This window comes from Larimichthys crocea, chromosome XIII, assembly GCF_000972845.2.
Source record: "Larimichthys crocea isolate SSNF chromosome XIII, L_crocea_2.0, whole genome shotgun sequence".
Classification (NCBI taxonomy): domain Eukaryota; kingdom Metazoa; phylum Chordata; class Actinopteri; family Sciaenidae; genus Larimichthys; species Larimichthys crocea.
In genome coordinates, this window is record NC_040023.1 from 25001123 (window position 1) to 25023134 (window position 22012).

At 39.6% G+C, this 22012-nt stretch overlaps 2 protein-coding genes across 5 annotated transcripts in view; one reads left to right on the top strand and one right to left on the bottom strand.

The window, feature by feature from the left end:
• LOC104926509 (nuclear factor of activated T-cells, cytoplasmic 1) overlaps positions 1 to 4917 on the top strand; it is a 58888-nt gene extending 53971 nt beyond the window's left edge. For both annotated transcript variants that reach the window (XM_019269200.2, XM_010740379.3), the window contains exon 10: positions 3398 to 4917. In XM_019269200.2, the coding sequence (XP_019124745.2) occupies positions 3398 to 3453 (56 nt within the window). In that variant the 3' untranslated portion in view covers positions 3454 to 4917. The remainder of the gene's footprint in view (positions 1 to 3397) is intronic.
• Positions 4918 to 13485: 8568 nt separating this feature from the next.
• LOC104926502 (riboflavin transporter 2-like) lies at positions 13486 to 20518 on the bottom strand. Of its 3 annotated transcripts, none has more exons than XM_027287468.1 (4): positions 18183 to 18362; positions 15717 to 16787; positions 15400 to 15523; positions 13486 to 14536 (listed from the first exon to the last, which is right to left on the bottom strand). In XM_027287468.1, the coding sequence occupies exons 2-4, from the start codon at positions 16739 to 16741 to the stop codon at positions 14324 to 14326; spliced, it is 1362 nt and encodes a 453-aa protein (XP_027143269.1). In that variant the 5' UTR covers positions 16742 to 16787; positions 18183 to 18362; the 3' UTR covers positions 13486 to 14323. The 3 variants fall into 3 exon arrangements, with proteins under 3 accessions (XP_027143269.1, XP_010738673.3, XP_010738672.3); XM_010740371.3 differs by lacking the exon at positions 18183 to 18362 and adding an exon at positions 20399 to 20518 and having other exon boundaries at positions 14324 to 14536; XM_010740370.3 differs by having other exon boundaries at positions 14324 to 14536; positions 18024 to 18362.
• Positions 20519 to 22012: the final 1494 nt, after the last annotated feature.

Consider the following 22012-nt stretch of genomic DNA (forward strand, 5'->3'; position numbering starts at 1 on the left):
CCCCCCCATACCTAATGCAGACAGATTATTTTAGCGAGGTCAACATTCATTCAGCCAGCAGCCACACCCGATGGAGACAGAGGTTTACCTACAAGCCACTGCCAAGAAACACTGGTAGGCCTTCACAAAGGAGTTGAATTGTCCATTGAACTGCTCAACACAGCTGGCATCGCAGTCATATTTTTATGTCACTCTCACACCTGCCTGAAATAGATCTCCCAGCCGCCCAGCCCTAAGTATAAGTCCTGACAGGTCTGGGCTGCGGTTTACTGATTGCACAGGCGCACACGGCTAATAAAGGATGTCACTCTGTTTAACTAAGACTAGCAGGGCACTGTTTTTTTTTTTTTTTTTTTTTTCAGCAGGGGAATATTTGGAGTGCAGTTTTCCGCTGTTTTTGTTTATTCATGAGAGGGTATCCTCCCAGTAACAGCTTTCCATTATTAACCTGGGCAACTGAAAAAAGAAAAAAACATAATAACTTTCCAATGCTGTTGAGAGGGATGCCAGGCCACTGGCAGTTCATTTCTGTACATACAGTACCTGACAATTAACATAAAACTCCTTGTTGTGTAACATAACAGAACAATATTTTTGCAATAGCATATAGAGATCATGAAAGTGAGAAATAACCCTCTAGAATGTTTTGTAAAGCACTGCAACAAACTTTACCAGGCATAGTTGAAGGAAGAGGTCTTGCACTACACCTCTGCCCATCCATATTATGCAAGAGGTTGAATTATTAAAGCCAAAATCCGCTCGGAACAAAATGTTCTCTAACGTGTTTGACTGCTTTCTCTTGTTCTGCATATTTGTGGTGATCTAGTCACTTCATGGAAGCAAAAAAAGCAGACATAAAAATGAGGAGCTGTCATGTGGGAGTTTGAAAAAAGTGAATTTTTTGTCCCAAATAATCAAAACTTTTGAATTAAATTAAAATTTAGTCAGAAGTATGACAGCAATCTCAACCGGTCTGAGGGCTTTAGAATATATGTTTACATGTATTCATTCACTGCCATTACCTCGTAATGTAGTGCGTGTCATTCATGTTTCCTCAACTGTTCTTCAAAAATTTCTTCATTTCCCAGAAGCTGTTGCAACTAAATAGTAATCTGAGTTACACCATTAAACAACTATAAATAGCAGCTTGGTGTTGTCTTGTGGTGTACTGTAACAGTTGGCCACATCCTGTTTCTGAGATTCTCACAGAGTACATAGATGAAAGCACAGCGGCCAGTGTTGTACCTTTTGTCTCGCTTTATCACTCTTTTTCGTCAGAATGGAACATCATCAAGCATGCCAATGGAAAATATAAGCTGATAAAGTGCAGAAAAATAACACTGCAGTTAATATGTGGGTGGAGGAGACGTCACTATTTTTTACGGTGACTGAAAAGAAGAAAGGAAAGGAAGCCACTGCTTTTCTCTGTAAAAAACAAAAACAAAAGGTACATTTGTGACTTTTTGCCACCGAGCTGTTGGGTTTTCCCTTTCCTTCTTTAAAATTACCTGGAGCTGTTTTCGCACCTCGGCTAACACAGGCAAGCAGCAACAATTAAAGTTTGATCATATAATTGTTATGTGTGCTTGCACTTCCTTTATGACCTGCGATGGCAGAGCTAAAAATAACCTCAGCGTGTAAATGCCTGTTTAGGCCGGAGTGGAGTTGAAAACAGCCAGCAGTGTTGGCACAGGTTGGATTTTTCCAATGGGAGTTCCTCCTGTTTAGGGAGGTGAGTCCCGACCAACCTGTGTGTGTGTGTGTGTGTGTGTGTGTGTAAATACGTGGGTGGTTGGCTGCATATTAGAAAGCGGGGCATGCTATTATAGGTGTGTGGCCTACTAATTTAAAAAGTACAGTCTGTTCAGGACATTTATCAGTTTATCAGACATCAGTACCCTCATTGTACAAAAGAAAATAGAACAAACATGCATTTTTTCACATTTCATCAGCACCATTGTGGTTCACTATGGCACTGTACCCATAACAATTCACAGCATTGAAATGCTTGGTATTAAAATGACTTCATCTTGTATTATCTTAGTGATGTTTTCGTCTTGATCAATGCAGATGCACCATTCAACAGTATCTAATGATAACAAACTGCAGGCCTGCTTTGGGCCTCAGAGTGGGTGGACTTCCTGTCTCGGCTCCTAACTGCGGATGGTGGTTTCACCAGACTCTCTCTCTCTCTCTCTCTCTCTCTCTCTCTCTCTCTCTCTCTGCTCTCTACTGAAGTATACTTTATCACAGCAAGCTCTATAACTGAGGAGCTTCTTGTTTGCGTCGAGCCACAGGGCTTGAGGTCCTCGCCATCTTCACAGTCACTTCCCTCTGTTTTGCCAAAGAACACAGAGCAGATAAAGGCAGGGGAGTGATCCGTGTCTGCCCGACTGTGGGAAAGGCGCGGGCACAGGAACTAGAGCAGGAAAGACAAGACGATGACTTGAAAACAGAGATGTGTGTACAGGGCCGATATGAGTTTAGGAGGCTGGTAACGACAGTGATATGTTTGGATTGCAGCTACTGATAACCACTGATATCCACTATTTTTCAGCTTGACCACATCTATGCCAAGTATTTAGTGCATCATTGCCTCATGTGACATTATTTCTCACAGGCTGCAAGCTCTAAAGGGTTACATCGTCTTGAGTCAAAGCTTAAAATCTAACACAAAACTTGCAAAAAAAACATAAATTATTCATGACTTTACATTTTCTAGGGACTAACAGAGGCATTACATTTTTACATTTATTTAAGCATATGTAACATACATGCACAAAACTAAAATTAAAAAGGCCTTAAACCCAGATACAGACACCGAGGGCCCTTACTGTGACATTTATTGGACTTTTGTGGTCCACATTTCAAAAGAAATTTCAATTAAAGGGGTACTCCTGTGATTTGATAAAGAGCGAGAGCTGCAGAGGCCACCATACCCTGACCTTTAGTCGTTAGAGTGAGTCACACCCCAAAAATCCTGGATCCTACACTTCCCATCATGCAACTCGATAGCATCTTTTATTTGACCCTTGCTGTCTAGCAAACGACCACTTAAGCATAAAGTAATTTCAGCCTTTAAATAGCTTTAGAAGGATTCCTGTCAAAGTTACATGAGACTTTATACAATTGTTTTAACACGTGACAAGTAAACCGATCTTAATGTTGTGTGACACACAACGTTAAGATCGTTGTGTTGTAACACACACCAACTGACACTGAGCCTGGACCTCCTTCTAGGGTAGTTGGCAACTGGCAACCCTCCTATTACAAGCCTCACCTCGCCTAACTTGTAGGCCGCCTCTCTTCTTTAAATGTAATAGTGTTGTAATGATCTGAATTGTTATTCATTGTGATTACTTAATAATGATCCACAACTTCTCTTTTCTTTCCACAGTTAATGAGATCATCAGGAACGACCTCTCCAGCATTTCCGTGCACACTCACGCATAGACGTCCAGAAGTCTTCTGCAGCAGCACACACACACACACACATAGACACACACATAGACACACACACACACACACACACACACACCCGCACATTGGCGCACACACACACACACACACACACACACTCAAACAGCAGCAGCAACAATGGAAAAAAAGGACAAAAAAACAAAAACAACGTAGAGATCCAGATGATGAAGAATAAAGATTTGACCAGGATCTCCACACCTGACCGTCGTTGCCATCAGCTCCTCTTCACTCAAAAGACGTGCTGCATATTCACATTGACAATCACTGGCAAGCTCCATTTGAATAAACACATGAATGTTATATTTACAAAAAAAAAGGGAAGTGATATCAGGGGCAAAGTATATGACTACACTTGCCTTAATTCACAGCAGATGTTCTTTAGTGGACCAAACAGCTCAATGAGACTGATTTACTTCTATCGTTGACAAATGACAATCTTCATTTTCAAGTGTGATCTGTATGTTAATGCATGGACAAGCTAATGGGACAATAAGTGTCACGCTTCATCACTTTGGTTCATTTGTTTGTGCAGTCAGTCCGTGACAACCGAATTGGTGCCTTACAGCAGTGATACTGACAGCAAACAACAGCAGCAGTCACACACAAATGCAAATGGTTCCTTGTAACCCAAAGTGGAAGTTTTTATATGACCTTTTTGTATCATTTCAATGATTTGTTTACAGGGAAACAGAAAAAAAAAGGCTGGAAAATATATAGGGAGTATGTGAATAGATTAGAACTGTATTTTTTCTTGCTTCCTCATTATTATCTCATTGTTCATTTATACTGAATGTTATTGTATGATTCTTTTGTATAAACATGTATTTGAAAATGTACTTATGTATGCCTTATGCTTATATCATGCAGTTTGCTATTTAGCTTTCCCATTCGTCTTCCCCCTGATATGATTTGTACCATTTCTACTACCCTGCATTATGCTTTTCACCTTAGTGCCTATTTTTTACCATCCTGCCCCGGTCTTCCAGTCCTTCACATCCAAACCATGACATAATGATGCACAGACAATCAGAAAAAATATATAGAACATATCCTATGACAACAGTTCCTGGTTGCGGGGGCTTATAAAGGCAGGTATCAGAGTTTTATTCTCCCCTGGCTATAAGATAGTTGAACAATGGTATGCTTACCTGCTGAATTAAAATGAGAATACCCCTGGACAATATATATTTGTCTGTTACTTCTTGCACTGCAGGTTTGCTTGTAAATAGGCACAGGGATAATCTAAAGTATGCCACAGGCTCAGTTTTACTCGTCATTTGGGTGATTCCACTGAGGAGTTGGCAGGACTGTTACTCACTGTTGGCAATAATTGATCTGAGTAAACCAAAGGATTTTATCTTTGGTGAAATTATTGTCCAAGTTTCCTTTTTCTGACGGAGACTTTAGCGTAGAGCGGCTCCCCGTACAAAAAAAAAACAACAAAAACATTATGCACTTTACCGTAGAAACAGAGCAGATTTTCTTGCTTCCAGACCAAATATTGTAGATTGACTTCCTCCGTCGTGTCATAAACTTACTGACTTCTTCTTCCACACAGCTGCAGTCTTTTCCATGTTTATCTGTCTTTTGGAGCATGCACATCGTACTAATGGTGGGGATCATTTAGCTGACAGTAGCTTACAGTATAGCTTCCTAATACATTTTTGGACATATAGTATAATAGCATGATTAAACTGTATGAATAAGGTTTCTATTTTGTGCCTTACTCTCTTTCTTGGCTACAAGATCGTTGCAACTCTATAATGCTTTTCTGTGTAGGCACAAGGTGAAACATATTTCTTTTGAATATTAAAATATTTATGAAAAAATTAAATGTGTTTTAAGTGCATTTAATGTGTTCTCAACAATGGATTAATAAATGGCATAATGGTGACCATACATAATCTAAGTTTCAATTTTTTTGGTGTGTTTGGTCTATTTCTAAGTACATTACTGATTGTGGGAGCCTTTTTATTTGACAGTAAGAAAAAAATGTTGTTTTTTAAAATCATTATCCAAAGTATTTCTTTGTCATTTGCATGATTTATATTCTTGTGTTAACTCCAAACAATATTTTTCAGACCGGAACAAAAAAATGTGTTTCATCCCTATATTAGGCCTTATTTTAGTCAGTAATTCAGCTAGGGCTATTAATCTGAAATAATGTATTTATTCTAGTATAAGAAATATTCAATAGTTGGTAACAGATTCAGTCTTTTTTCTCACGTTTTCTCTCAATTTATGCCAAAAGCATTCTTTGACTATTGCATGCAGGGCCCATATGGCTGCCATCACTGTAACTTGGCTGAGTGATTTTCTTGTGTTATATAGCTTGACCTTAGACTGTTCCAACCTGTACCTATATCCCTAATAAAACCTGAAAAGGAGACAGTTTGACATTGACAAGAGAAGACAAAGATCTTTTTCCCCCCACACAAAACAATAATGTATCATAATTTTTATTTAATTTTACCTTCAGTTATTCACCTACAGAATTAGATTTACCTCATTATAATTAAACTGCGACATGATTGTAACTGGGTGTATTAGGTATACATCTTACAATTTTATCCTATGTATTTGCCAGCAAAGAGGGCACTTTGGGTATTTGGTCTTGTCTTCCACTTTAGTTTCAAACTGAAATACAAACAAACCTTCACTCTACTTTAGCAGGATAAACTGCAACAAGCTGCTGATATGCCAAGTACAAGCAGAGGCCTGTGTGTTTTCCGGTGAGTATTGTTAGTGGCGGCTAGTTATGAGTGAAACAGCTCCTCGCCATGGGAGCTGTGCCACGCTCCTGTGTACCACCTGCCAGTCCTCCAGACTTTTTCCATCCAGCAAAGTTATGAAGCGCCCATCCCCATAGTGACAGAAGGCAGGCCTAGGCGGTGCTCCCCTGTACAACGGTGGTAGGCCCAAAATAGCACCACTATTTACAGATGCAGTCACGCCCCTTTTTCCTGGCACCCTGTTCTCCTTACCTTAGTCTTCCTCTGACAGCGCCATACCCTTTGACACAGTGGAGAGATGACTCCAGGCCATAGTTTCCACAGAAGCAGCAGTCAAGTAGGGAGACAAAAGCAGTGGAATATCCATGATATGAACACAAATGAGGCTTCTATCTGTCTTTAAATCAAGTGGCATCTGTTGAAAGATGTATCTATTTTTGATGTTCACAGAACCTGTTTGAAATTATTTCACAGATGACAGAATTATGCATGCTCAGTGACTCATTTATAGAATATAGGCCAACGTTTGCACATTTTATATGTTTTATAAAGCATTCTGAGCTGCTCATTTGATTTCTTGCCAATAGTTAGATGATGAGATTTATACCAGTAATATCTGTAACTATCTGTTAAATATGAAGCTATGCCCAGGAGAGACTTAGCTTAGCATAAACACTGGAAATGGAGGAAAACGATAGCTTGGTTGTGTCCAGAGATTACAAAAACTACCCACCAGCATCTCTAAACAGAACATTTATGTGCTTGACTATTAATCAAATGAAAATTCTTTGTGTCAGCTACAGCATATCTGCATTATAAATCACCTGTCCTGTGTTCACCTTTAAGAGAAGATTAGCAAACCATATTTTTCTGTTTGTTTCTACTTTTTCATAAATTCCATGGGGAGTTAAAACATGGACTAAGCAGTAACATCAGCGTTCATAAGAAATCAGTTTTCAGGCTAGGTAGCTTACCAGCTGCTCAGCTGCATCACAATAAACAGCATGCAAACGTACCTGAGGTTCAGTCAGATGCTGGTGTGGATCTTATTCTTCAATACCACTAAAAATACACTCTTTGCACATGTCCGGTAAGCTACAGCACTACGACTTTGTCTCTTGTTCCCAAATCTGCTGTCAATCAAACACAGGCACTGACACACTGCTCATGCCAGCTGGAATTAAAAGGAGCATTTCTGTTATTTAGAATAACAGTATATGTGTTAAAAATCAAAAAATAAAAGACATTTGCATTATTTTTGACTACAAATAGGGATGACTAAATGTCATTTTAGTTGGACTTTAATTGGTTAGGTGCAGTGACTTCCTGTGACTTTTACTGTAAGGTCTAATTAGGAAGCTTTGCAGGTGCTGGTCGGCAGATTTTGCTACCTTTGGACAGAGCGACGCTAAGCTTAGCTAACTGTCTCCTGTCTGTGAGCAGACAACCATTAGAGTGGTATCGATCTTCTCATCTAATTTTTGGCAAGAAAGTGAAGAAGTGTATTCTCAGAAATTTCATCTATTCCCGCACAGGTGCCGTATAAATAAGCGTTTGAATGTTTGTCTTAATAAAAGTTTGAATTCAGTTTTGATTCATACTGTACAGCAGAGTTTGAATTTGAATATACATTAATACAGATCCATATGCCTACATATAGTGTTTTCATTTAGTCACAGCATAGCTCTACAGCAGCATTTGTATTTCAGTATATCAGGAAAATCGTACTTCTTATCAGATGCTGACCAGTAATTTTAATAAAAATAGTCATGCTTGCTTTTCTTATTTGACATCAGTAAATGTGTAGGTAGCTATAGACTCTTCCTCTGGTGACTCAGGCAGTGTGCAGTACAAATAATTTCTTATTATTAGATTTGTACCTTTTTCGTAACACTGAAAAAAAATGGATATTTCTCCTGCTGTGTGTTTAAAGTCTTTTTTCCATGTTTTCAATTATTCCTCAAGGAAAAAAACTAAACACGTTTTATTGAATATATGTTTGTATAAAAGTACAGTCGTCTTATGCACTCTGATGATGATTCCACTGATTGCCTGACCAAATGATTTAATTTGACTATCGATCTGACTGTCTTGCTGGCAGACGGACACACACTCAGACCACAGCATCCCTGCAGTGAAGACAACAGCACAGATGAGAAAAAAAGCAATCTCTGATCATAATGATTGCAGCGCGTGCCATTTTCTCCCCGGGGTCCAGATGCACACAGCACCTGGCAGAGGGCACGACTTAGAAGTTTCATTGTACGGATTTATAGTGTCTTTACAGCGCTGCTTCCTCCCCCCTTGAATTCCCACAGAGCCCTTGATTTGGGATTTTATAAATTGAGTGCATAGGCACAAAGCTTGAGCTCCTGCCCCTCGTCTCTCATCGGCCATCTGCAGGCAGTAAATCCTCAATATACCTCTGTTATGAAGGGCATGTTGAGAGAACCATGGGGTGGCTTTAAGAGATGCTTTAAGAGATAATTGTTCGACCATACTGAGAGACTTTGATAGTTTTGTCCTATAAGCCAGTTCTATATTTGATCTTTTTTTGGTCCTTTGAGTCAGTTTTGGATTTTTTTTTTCTCTTGAAACACGTGTCAGATGACTATAAACAGACCGTCTTATCAATTATCTTTTGGATGATAAAGAAAGAAGACGAGGACCATATGTGGGTGGATTTCAGCATGTGTTTACATGTGTTTTTCAAATCTGTTTAGGGTGGGGTTGTGGAGGCTCCACAGGTGTACACGGACCCCTTTCATAGGACTGTTTTAACATGCGACAGGACCAGCAGATGACCCGCTGACATGCTGACATGGTCACATCGTTGCGGACCCACAGACAAATCACCTTTTTAAAAGACACTTTAAGAGACCCTCAGAAAGGCAACCAGATGGGGCCTGGAAAATCTTGTGCCGTCTTTTATTCTCCATCTGTAATCATTCAGCGTGATTCGCTCTCTCTTTTGTGATGCGTGAAATGTTGTGCAAGGTTTTATAAAAATTTAGCGGCGGGACAGATGTTTGCGCTTAAGAGATGTGAAAAGTGAGAATGATCTTTAAGAGTCTGTTTATATGATCACAACACGTGAGTTCTCTATTCTGCACATCAAAGCTGATGTATTCAATATCCTTCTTTGCTTCAGCCTGAAAGCTCTATTTCTTCATCAAGAAGAAAAAAAAAACAAGACACCCCAAGCTATCATTCTCTATTGTTTGCTGTAAATGTTTCGGTACATATGCAGAATGTTTATGTTGAAGTACATTGTAGCACACATTAGGGATGCTCTTAATGGGCTACAGTAAAAGCCCTTGCTAGTCAAGAGTTCAGGCAGGTGCAGACTCTTACAGTAGATAAAGGAGCCTGGCACTGGAGATGAGTTCACGACAATCACTGTGAGGCTTTTAGACGCCTTCTCCAAGCTCAATCTTCATTTCCCCTGACACTGATTTTGCAATAAGGATCCGGAGAAAAGGGGAATGTCCATCTATTCATTTTAATGATCCCTCATTATTGACTGCTGGCAGGGAGGGGGCGGGCAAAGGTAATGATTCTCTGTCTTTGCTGGCCAATCACTCCTCTTAAAGGAATAAGACTCTAAATAAGGCCACTAATGGATGCCCAGTATGACCTAACACTGACCCCACATGCAACCCATGCAAACTGACTTCCCGACATGAAGGAGAGAGAGTTCGCTGTTTTAGTTATTTCTTTTTTTTTTTTTTTTATGGGGTTGGTTATGATTTGTCAAAATAGAAGGAGAAACTGGAATCAAAAATGTCTGTGGATATTTTAAAAAAAGGCTACAGCAAACTCAAATTATTCAGACAATAGTGTGACATTTTGGAAAAGTAGCTTACTTGCTTTTCTGCCAAGAGTGAAAAAAAAAAAATCGATACCACTGTCATTTCTGTAAGGTAAAATAAGGTTATAGCCAGCAACCAATTAGCTTAGCTTAGCATAGAGACTGGAAAAAGCTAGCCTGGCTCTGACCAGCACCTCTAAAGTCACTAACGCATTATATCTCATTTGTTTAATCTGCACAATATTCTAGATATAATCCAGCACATAACCAGCCATAAAACTAGACCATAAAACTGAAACTTATTTTTTGTGTGTGGATTAAACAAACAACATATTACTTTAATTAGACAAGGCTGAGGGTGAGTCGCACCAGCTGTTTCCTGCATGCTGGCCATAACTACATATTTAACATAGTGGTATCATTCTTCTCGTCCAAGAGAGCAAACAAGTGCTTTTCCCAAAATGTGGAACGATTCTTTTAAAAACTTTTCCCACTAATCCTTTTCAGATCCACATGTTTTTTTTGCACCCACAACATATTTATCACATATTGATTTGGGTCTCTTTAGCATATGACTATCAAAAGACTTGCAAGAAAGGGATCTTCACTTTTTAGAGCTCCAGAAAACACTGATGTATTTAATGTTTTGGCTGTTGTTCCTATTTTATATTTATAAGAAATAACATATTGTGTGTATAGCTTTTACTTTAGTGTGTATGTGTGTGTTTGTGTGGGTGTGTGTGTGTGTGTGTCTTAGTGAGTCTTAGCTGTCATAAGTCTGTCAAGGTAATGAACCCTACTTTACTGCAGCCTCCAACAGCTCTTTAAGGCATACTTCACACCACTGAAAAAATACACTCAGGTATTAGTTGTTTTGCCTGTATGGTCCACTGGATGATGGGTGGGCGGGATGTTATTAGGAGCATTCATCTACAAGGCTCCCCAAGCCATACTAGACTGAAACTGACCACAAGACAACCCTATCATCCTCAAAGATTACCTGTCTCCTGCACTGTATATGAATGTTTTATCATAAAAGCTTTTCTTTTTTGCTAAGTGCCTCCTTGAGTGTTTGCTTTTAACTTTTGATTACTTTATGTCTTGTTGTGAAGAAGAAAAAAAAGAAAAAGGCACCAGCCCATTTGAATATAATGGACTTAACGGGAAAGGTAGTCTCTTTACTTCATTGAAAGGATATATATCATGGTGGTGTAATCCAACACAGTTGGTGTGAAAAAGTTTGCACAAAGTGGTCATTTCAGTGCCTTGGAGTCGCTGAGTTTTCATCTTGACATTGTCAAAGTGGGCCAAGCAGGTGGATAGAATCAAGGGGGAAAACTGACATGACACAATCATATAAATAAAACAGTATGGCAGGCTTTGTATAGGATCCATATGTTTCCGTCTGTGAGGAAATATAGGATGTCATGCATTACAGTGTAAAAAGACTCATTTACAACCATTAAAAGGAGCCCAGTTCAGCATATTTACGTTTGATGTGGTGGATCACATCTCATTTGGCTCTTTTTATCTGTGATAGCTGAGTTTCTCTTTTATATAGTCGTGAGTCATTTAGAAGAAAAAATATTTTTCTCTCATTTGGTCTAGACGTTGAGGTTTCCAGCCCTTAGCCCCCCTCCTGCTCCTCTAGGTTTTACCAGACGTCGCGTTGTGAGAGGGGAATGGTCGATTGCATAACGGAAGGCGAGACTTGATCGTTCCTGGCCTTCTCACAAAATTCAATCATTCTCTGCATACTCCAATCCCATGACGGCCCATTAAAGAGCAGCGCGGGCTAGGATTTCCCCTCATGTGTTTTAAATTGAAATTACGGTCACAAAGTCTGCCATATGCATGAATCGAGGAAGACAAGGTGCTTGGGGAAAAGGAGATATCAGAATAGTTGGACAGAAGGAGAGAAAAAGAGAGCCAGCCAGAGAGATAAGGAAGACTGCAGTCTTCGTCGTCTCCCCCCTTCTCTCATTATGTTACTTCTGTCATCCTACCACCCACATTCACACCGGGCAGAATTTCCACCTGTCTGAATCTCAGTTCACTTGGATCATTTTGTGATGCTTAAAGGAAGTCGTTCAAGTGTTTTACTAGAGAATTTCCGAAAAACATATTAAAAATTGATTTAATCTTGAATGTTTCCCCATACTCAGATATTTAACTATCGCTAAAATCATTCCAAACAGGTCTGCAGTTTTTAAACTCAGCACACCATAAGTCATAGGAACTACGGGGAGAGATAAGGAGAATATGTGAAGCATGAGACACCAGGAGATGATGACCCCAGATGTGCTCTGAGGAACCACTGGGATCTGAATCAGACTCTGACTGGCCATGAGTTCCTCATTCCTATTTGTCCCTGTGGACCGGAGGAAGGATAAATACTCTCACATACACACATACCTGCACACACACACGCACACACACACACATAAATACACTTACATGGATAAGACACTCTCCTTGATTTAGTGAGAGGAGGATATGATGCAGACATGACCTGGGCAAACACCCCAGAGACATGCATCACTCCTACTAAACTAAGGTTGAGCAATTTGTCCACAAATAGTCCACAATATGAAGACTGAGAAATTTGTTTATGACCAGTTTTCGATCCAAATTGGCAAAGTTAAATCTGTTCGACTGATTCCTTTAGCAAATGTGTCTTCTTCAAACAAATTTCAAATCTTTTTATAGTTGAGTCCTGCAGATCAAAACTGTGGCATTACTTGAATCTTGAAGCGTGACTGCAGCTAAGATGTGCAGTAGCCTCAGTTCTTCATGAGAATCTTTTAATCATACAGTGACACCTAGTGTTAGTTTTTAATATGTGCAGGCTACCAATACTAATGAACTATTCAATGGCACATCATCTAAGGACAAGATTTTTTTGATTTTAGTTAATTTGACTGAGGTGCAAAAATATGTGGAAACAATACATACACCAATGTTTCATGATAAATTGTTTTGTATTAAAAATAAAGCCATCCATTTCTCTCAAATAGCAAACCAGAGGAATAAAATCATTTTCAGATACTGTAAAGAAAACATGGTTTTGTAACTTAAATATGATTTATATGTCACTGCCATATCAACCTATGAAGTACCTTGGAGTCACCCACTGTGGCTGCAGTTTTGAGTTTAAATTAGTTCATCTGGCCTTTTATCCAACATCTATACAAAAGCAATAGGTGTTGCATATAAAGTGCATGTATGGAATGTAGATCTATTAACGTATGGACATTGAAAAATAATTAAATGTTTCTTACAAATATTACATAATAAAATGATTCATGGATGCTATTCATTCACTGCGAGATGCAGTTAGAAATCCTTTCAAGTCCATTGTGCTCCATTTGTCATAAAAAAAAAAATCTATTGGCACATATAACCACATTTTATGAGTCTCCTTATGTCCACTATTTTTGGTGTCATGTGACCTGTATATTAACAAATACTATGAAACACACAAAACATGTCTATGTAAAAGAGTGGCTGTTAATGTGTGGATAATTATATAATAAAGGAGAGAGGACTAATTATGTGTTTTCATCTTTTTTCCTTAATTTCTCCCTTGTCTTTTTATCATACTTTCCTCTTATCCTGCATTATATTATAAATGTCTGTATAAACATCATTTGTGTGTACGTCTGAGGGATGGTGATGGTTTCAACTTCTTTCTCAATGATACCTACAATTGAAACTTCTAGAGCAGAAGTTTCTGCCCCTGTACAATCTCTACCCTTAAGGCGGGGTAAGATTAAGGGATTTTTTAAAGGATTTGAAGTATAATATACTTACTTAAGCAGTAGTTTATTTGTTTCTCCAGTTTCTCCACTCAGGTAACATATACAGAGGAAATTATACAGTTAAACAACTACATATACACACACAAAAACAACAATAATAAAAAAAAAAACACAACTCTTTTAGTGTCTCAATTTAAGGCACATTTTAAAGCCAAAAGTACCAAAAGGTCTTAGAAAAGCAACATCAATTACACCTTCACATAATGTTCAGGTAAACTGGCTTTGACCTCTGAATTCAGAAGGAAGTGAAATACACACAGATTGTCAAATGTAGGTGTCATTTTTTGATAGACAATAAATACACTATAAAACATAAATGTGCGATCTGATTCTGACAAATGCAACATCAGGGAGTGGTACGGTTGGATAGAAACACATAATGACCTCTCAGCTCTGCTGAAACAAATAGGAATAATGACTTCAGTGCTACGAAAATAAGAGCAAATGACATTGCAGTTTTGTACCGTAGTGTTTAGTCACTACATTGGACACTTGGTGTTGCAAGCATCACCTGACTTGAAAAGTCCATAAACACTAACCAATGGGAACATGGATATGGCACCAACCATGGAGCCCAACTGCACTATTGCTCCGCACCACACGAGGGCACTGTGGCCCTCATCCCTCAGGATCACCCCAATGATGACCTTCACATAGGACAATGTCAGGACAAACAGGATCCAGGTCAGCACCTACAACCATGAAGAGATGAATGAATGAATGTGGCATATAATGATCTGACACTGGTTACACAGCCATTATGACTCACATTTAAGTCATTTATATTGTTTACTCTGCTTTAGGCACTTTGTAACCCTGTTGAGAAAAACTATATCAATGATGTTGTGATACATTTAGTACAAAAGTAATGAAGAAAAGAAATAAGAATAGGATAGAAGATTTTCTTAAAACACATGCTTGTTAGCTCTTAGGATTTTTTCCTTACGTATTTTGAATCTACATTTCCTGCACTCTAAACCTTTATTTTGTAGCAGTTACATAGCAAAATGATGTTTCTTCCATAGACACCATGTTTGTTCATTTGCTGACTCCCGGCTAATCTAAAAATGAACAAAGACGAGGAGTGCAGGTGGACCTGAGGTGGGGGTGCTGAAAAAAGCCACCTGTAACGTCAACTGCAGTTTTTTTGCATTTTCGCATTGGCTTCTTCTCACAGCCACAGAGGTTGCTGCCTTATTTCTTTATGCTTCATTATGCCGACAAAAGTCACTGCTAGCAGATACATGGCGTGACATTGTAATACAAGTACAAGAGCACTATCCAATATAGACTTGAATCAACATGAATGTGGCATTGAATGCTTTCCTCAGGGAAAATAAATGCTCATTAATACGGCACAAACATGGTTTGACAGTGTTGATCTGAAAACCTGCCAGTCACGCAACACTCCTAAATCTAAACATACATGTTACAGGTTTCTTTTATAAGGTATAGCATGATCCTTATTTACAAGGCAGAACCTGAACATGCAGTCTAAATAAAACATCTTTTGTCCCAGATAATAAAAAAATTATTTTAAAAAAAAGAGCCTTACTATGACTACAGTTCCATAGGCACTGTGAACCAGCAGGGGGCAGGGACTAAGAGCAGCCATGGCCATGATGTAGGCTCCAAATCCAGTCCCAACCATGGTCAAGAAACCCATGAAGATGAGAGACCTGAAAACAAAAATTGATGCATTTGGTAAAACTGAGCTTTTCTGTTACACTGAACTTCCTTTCTTTGGTGTTTAGTGTTCAGAGATGGACTAGTTAATTAAAGTTAAATAAGTACTTTTAAGCTATGACCTCTACAAACTCTAATGTTTCATGTACTGTATATAATTGGTTCCAGTAAATAAATAATTCTTACCTTATGGGAATAAACATGGCAATAAAGCAGGCTACTGGATTAGCAACAGCTGCCATGGCAGCAGCTAGATGGTAGGCCTTGTTCCCGTAAGGCAGACAGGAGTAGGACTGGACAGAGGGCAGCACTGCGTTGGTCAGAGCATTCACCCAAGCTAACACAATAAAGATGAACAACACCTCGAGATTGTTATACGTTCCCTTCCCAAAAGAACTCTTGGCATTTTCTAGGGGGCTGATCATGGGCTTCTGTTCAGGTGTTTGGGCGCGAAGTGACAGACGTTGTTCTCTCTTCCCAGGGGCCAGATCACCACTGAAGTACAAGTCGCTCTTTCTCTCCCGAGCCACAGCTGGGTGATGGTTGAGTAGGATGAAGGCTACCATGCACACAACCATCATGGCACTGAGGAACATGAAGAAGACCTGGGCTGAGAATTTAGCTGGCTGGTAGACAGCTTCTAGCGCTCCACTGTCAACCATAGTGGCATTAACAGCCGTTTTGTTACTTGGACCAGCCAAAGTGGCATTCCGACAGTGGACTACACCAACACCTTGAATCAGAGCCACCAGTGCAGGCACCAGACCACTGAGGCCTTCACCTACGAAGTATGTGGTGAGGTACTGTGGACGCAACCGCATCATGAAAGGCAGAAAGGTAACAGAGGAGGTGCAGTCCACCACAGAGAGCAAGAAGCTTAACACTAGCAGGGGCACACTGTGCAAAGAGCCCCCTAATGCCACTGTGTGCCTCCAGAAGAAAGCCAGCAGGAATGTAGCAATGATCCCCAACCCTACAATGCAGTAGATGACCGGCCGTTCATCCAGCACTCCTCGGCGGAAGTGGTGCATCAGAGTGATGAAGAGAGGACCTATGTTGGCCATCTGGATAATCACCGTGAGGTAGGACGGTAGATACCAGCCTTCTGGGATCTCTGGTACGACCAAGGGGAGCTCCACCCACATCCCGTTGATGGCCACCCAGGAGCCCATGCCGAACAGGCACGCCAACACGTGAGTCAACAGCGACATGATGGAGTGAGGATGATGGAATGAGTTCAATCGGAAAATGCACAATCTGAAATACAGACACAAGATAGAACAGTCTTAAAATGTGAAACATTTAGAGAATTTAACTTTTTTTAATATTGCAGAAGCTGCAGGCTGATATTTTGTTCAAATCTGGAATGTGAATGTTTATTTTATTCAGCTCTATGATAAATACATTGCAACATTTACATTTAGTGTGTTATTGTTTTAGGGTTTCACAGTGTATTTTTTTGTTTGCCATGTTAAAATGCTTGTCTTTGTCTGTATTAGCAATGTTCACCATGTTCACCATCATGTAGTTTAGCATGTTAGCATGCTAGCATTTGCTTATCAGCACTAAACACAAAGCATGAGGCTGAGGGGAATCATAATTTTGCAGGTATGTATTCATGAATCAAAAAATAAAAAAGACATATTGTTGCCGCTGTGAGATCATGAAAGTTGTTTCATCATGAGTCAGTCCACCAATAGTCCACCCCAGTAGTTCTTGAGATTCCTCGGCCTGGAAAGCCACAGCGTGCCTAATTGGGTTGCTGTTTGCTAATTCATTTATCACCAGCATATTAAAATTAAAATACTGTTTCTGTAAATAAACATCACCGAGCTGAATGTTACATGTCCGTCCCTGAGAACAAAAGCATGTGGCTGGGATTGACCTTCCCAGTCTCCCCTTATACCACCCCTCACTCCCTCTGGGGTATTAGTCCTGACTTTTCACATACTGACACACTGCTCCCATAAAAAGCACCATGTGGTTGTGACATAAACAGACACATTAAAGGGGAATGATTGTGAAGCTGTGTAATAAAACAACATCACAATACTCTCTTTTCATAGGACAGAGTTACAGAAATGTTTCATGTCTAAATGACCACATTAAACACAGGAACTACTACTAAGGTTTAGTGGAAATCTTTTGACACAAGTTGTTTACCTAATTTGGACGACCCTGAAGTTGAATGAATAAATAATAATAGTAATACATAATTAAATAAAAATAAGTATCGTTTACCAAACATAGAAGAGGACGTTGTGTCAACAATGTTCAATGTATTGCAGAATTTGCAGAGTATATGTGGCTTCGTCTTCCTGCTTCTAAACCTTCTAAAATCTAAAATGGTTCAGTCATACTGTTTCATTTCCATCCCTTCATATTGCAAGGGAAGCAAATGGACAAATAGTTTAGCCTTGAGGTTCTAGCATAACTAGGAAAATCCCATAATCCTTATCCTCCACAGTTCTATAAGGTCTCAGGATATCTTACCTTGATAGTCAAGAACTCTTCTCCTCTTCCCTCTTTCCTTTCAAAAATGTCACACCATCATGTTCACAGCTGTTCCATCAGCCTCATGCAAGAGTGTGTGTATGTATTCCCTCCCCCATTTCTCCTCCACTTCCACAGTACAGTACAGTACGGGCTTACATTCTGTTTCCGTGTCTCTGCTGCACTTGACATGGGAGGGACTGCACAGCCGCACATGCTCTGCACCACCATGACACCTTGATCGGCCTACTATTGGAGGGTGGTTTCAAATTCAGCGAGCCATGTGCTCTCCGTGGTGCCTGGGCACTCAGCAATAGGAGGAAACAGAGTGGAAGGGGAGGTCTCAGTGAGAATAGCCCCTCCTTTTCCTTTTCCCTCCCCCAACCAGCACACAACTTTGTTGGTATGCCCTTCTTTAAACACAGAGGCTCCAGCATGAAAGAGAAGAGTAAAACTGCTTTTAGTTATCTACTAAATACTGAAAATATCACACTGACTTTCGTTCTCTTCCTGTCTCAGTTTATTTCTTACGCTCTGCTGGAGCCTCTATCGGCTGCTCACTGTGCCAGTAGTGTATCGTATTGTTCGTTATTTGCAACTCCAGTTTCACAATCATGTTTCGTATGAGCAGAAGTACTCTGATCTGAAAAGACCAGTTTGTCAAGTACACAAAGAGCAATGCAACTTCCTATTTAAATCAGCTGAAAGGAAAACACAAACAGTACACAACGTGAGTGTGTGTTTTCAGGGCTGGGTCGGATTATTTTGAAAGATTGCCAGTTAGTAATTAGTCTCTCTAATCTCTTTAAACATTGCATGTGGATGTTCTTGTTTTGCACATTCCTGAAGTTGCAGTGATGGTGGTATTAACAGGAATGGAAGGAGCTAAGATGAATCTTCCATTTTGGCTCAACAACTGTTCTTTTTTCCCCCCACCAGGCCCACCACAAAGGCGAGGACTTCTGTAATAAGCTCCATACATCAGACCAGATAGATAGAGATTTGGTTATCATAAAAAATGATTCAAAATTTTAAAATTGCCATGCTTTAGACATAAACAAAAATGTAATCAAGTAATCTTTGACAATGCAACTGTAATCTAATTACTTTTTCTTTTTTTTCAAATGTAATCTGCGCTTTGTGATCTGATTATGTAATAATTTTCAAATGTAATCTGCGCTTTGTGATCTGATTATGTAATAATGATTGTTCTTCAGGGCTTCTGGTAGCCTCCTTCAAGCACCTTCTTCAATATACCCTCCAAGCAGCTCAGTGAGATGGCTGCCGGCTACCCTAACTGCTGCAGATGAACTTCCTGCCATTATAGCTACCCGGGATGCTTTTATTACCTAATTCCATGATAGCAAGGATATAAATGAGAAGCCCAGCCTTGAGGAGGACCCACAACCCATCACCAGAGAACTGGAGGCAGTGATTTCAGCATCATCATTTGAGTTTTGGATGAGCTGGCCATCAGTGTGGCTGACACAAAGCACAATGCTAGCAGTGTACCTCTAAGGATGACAATGTTGGTCAGTCTAGACTTGAATAACATGGTTGCAATCACATGGCTGGCATTCAATTTGGTACAGACATTCACGATCAATAGAGGATAAATCGGCAGACTTTGGTGCCTTTAATGTCAACATGAGGTTGACCAAATTTTTGAGTCCTGACAAGTCCTAACAACTTGAATTAGCATAGAGTGCACAAAGGGTTGAATTGTAAGAACTTCAGTGATCCTTTAAATTTTCATTTTAAATTTTCATCTTATATCACCATCAGGTCAAAATGATTAATACTATTTTATTGAATGGCACTGACTTAACCACAAATATATAAATAAATCAGAATGCCTTTCTGCAAGCTCACATGAATCTGTGATAATATTGTCCACGCAGTCAAAGCAGTAGCTGTTATCAAGGCTGACAGCAAGAAATAGGACTGAGAGCAGCCTGGACAAGGTTGGGAATGTAGGAGGAATGAGTTTAATTGCAGATTGCTGCAGAATGTTAATTTTATTTTATATTTTAACTTTGCACTTTTAATAAGTGAAAACTAAATTATGTTTATTATATCAAGTATGTTTGATGTATAGTAAGTGCCATTGAACACACATATTGCATAGTGTTTTGTTTTTTTTACAGAGGTGGACGAGCTGAGTTGGAAAAGGACAGTTGCTAAGGACAGGCAAAACAGCCCAGTGGAAATCTGTCAGACCACTTTCCAAAACTCTAAACTAGGCTCTTTTCCATGGGACAAATTTCCCTATTATAAGATTACACAACATAAAACACTTTAAACTGTCTTAAATCACTTTCAGCATCTGAAATTACTTCCATTTATCTTTCCAAATTAGACAAGATACCACCTACCTGCTTGTGGGAATGGAAGCACAGAGTCTGTTCTGTTGAGAGGTCACACGAGTGCAGCGGAAAGTGAGCCAAGGGTTGCTCTGTTCACATGTCTAACGCCACGGTGGCCTTGTGATGTTTCTGTCTGTATAGTGTGCATGCACATTGAGTTGAGAGCTTTGTACTTTACGACTCCGGATCTCTGAATCTGGGTCATGTGACAGCAGAGGGCTGAACCAGGGGTCCAGATTGGGAACCAAAACATGGTCGGGCGGAGGAAGGGAATGAGGACAGAGAGATGAAAGAAAAGGATAGAGGATGGATGGAGGAAAGGTACACATGAAGGTTCTCCCCATTATAGTTTGAACCCCTGGGTGAAACTGGGCAAAGTAAAGTTGCAGGTTACAGTGTGTCAGAAGAGGAGGTCAGTGAGGTAGGAGGAGGCTTTGTAGATGATAAGGAAACCTTTTAACTGTATTTTATGTTGAATGTGAAGCCCTATGGAAGCTTTGAAGGACTGGGGTCAGGATCTTGTGTGCACAACTGGGTGACAAGTGAACAGAGCTAAGTTTTAGATCTACTGTAGATTGTTCTGGTTGATGTGTGTTGTACTGAATGCTGTTGGAGTAGCATTCGAGTTGTGAGGTCATGAAGGCGTGGATGAGGATGATGATTCAGCAGCTGAGATGAAGGACTGGTGTGGGTGCAGCTTAACCAACCAGAAGATGACTTTGGACAGCTCTCTGTGCTTTCGAGTGGGTGTTTGGTCGGGGTCAGCCTGGCTTTGTTCAGCACAAATTCCAGCCAAAATGAACGACCCCTGTTGAGCACCAACTTTGTGGTATTTTTGCACCCACATCCACACTGACTGGTACTACATGTTCCCTTCCTGAATAATAACAATTCTTTTGAGGGTTTTGACAGTAAAGCAAATTACTTTTGATACAGTCAATAAAAATGATTTGAGCTTTCCTGGATGTGGGATTAAGGTGACTGTTGCGTTATTAACAACTTTAAATTGTGGGATGTTTGTTACCAAATGTCAATTAAAATCTCTGTTCTTTCCTGTCCCAATTATATTTATGTTAAACTTATTCATACAAGTAAACACTTAAAGCTTTCACTCTGATTTGTTGTTTGTAAATTGACCAAATTTTGATGTTTTAAGTTATACACCACGTTTAGCAAAGTTCACTTTAAATGACATCAAATGTGTCTGTGTGAGATCAATCACTCGAGGGGCTCTAACTGGCAACCGATGCCAGTTTATGTTGAAATATAACTTTTATTAAATACAGTGGAAATGAAATGTCAGCAGCTCAGTTTGGTGAACTATTCCACCTACTGAAAAGTGACAACATGTCATAACATTCAGCTTTGCAGCTTCTCACAATTTTTTGCATTATGCAAAAGAAATTTGAGAAATGTTACTTCACCTACTCCCTGCTGTGATGTGGGTAGTTTCAGTGCCTGTCCTGATGTGATACAAATAACACTTTCACATTTTGTTCATCTTATTTTTCACTGAATTGTAGTTTTTATTTGGAAAGTTTTGGGTCTGCAGTTTAATCACAAAAGGAATTTTAAATTTGCATTCAAAGTAATTTGGTGAGAGACTGGGTTCTGTATTTGCCA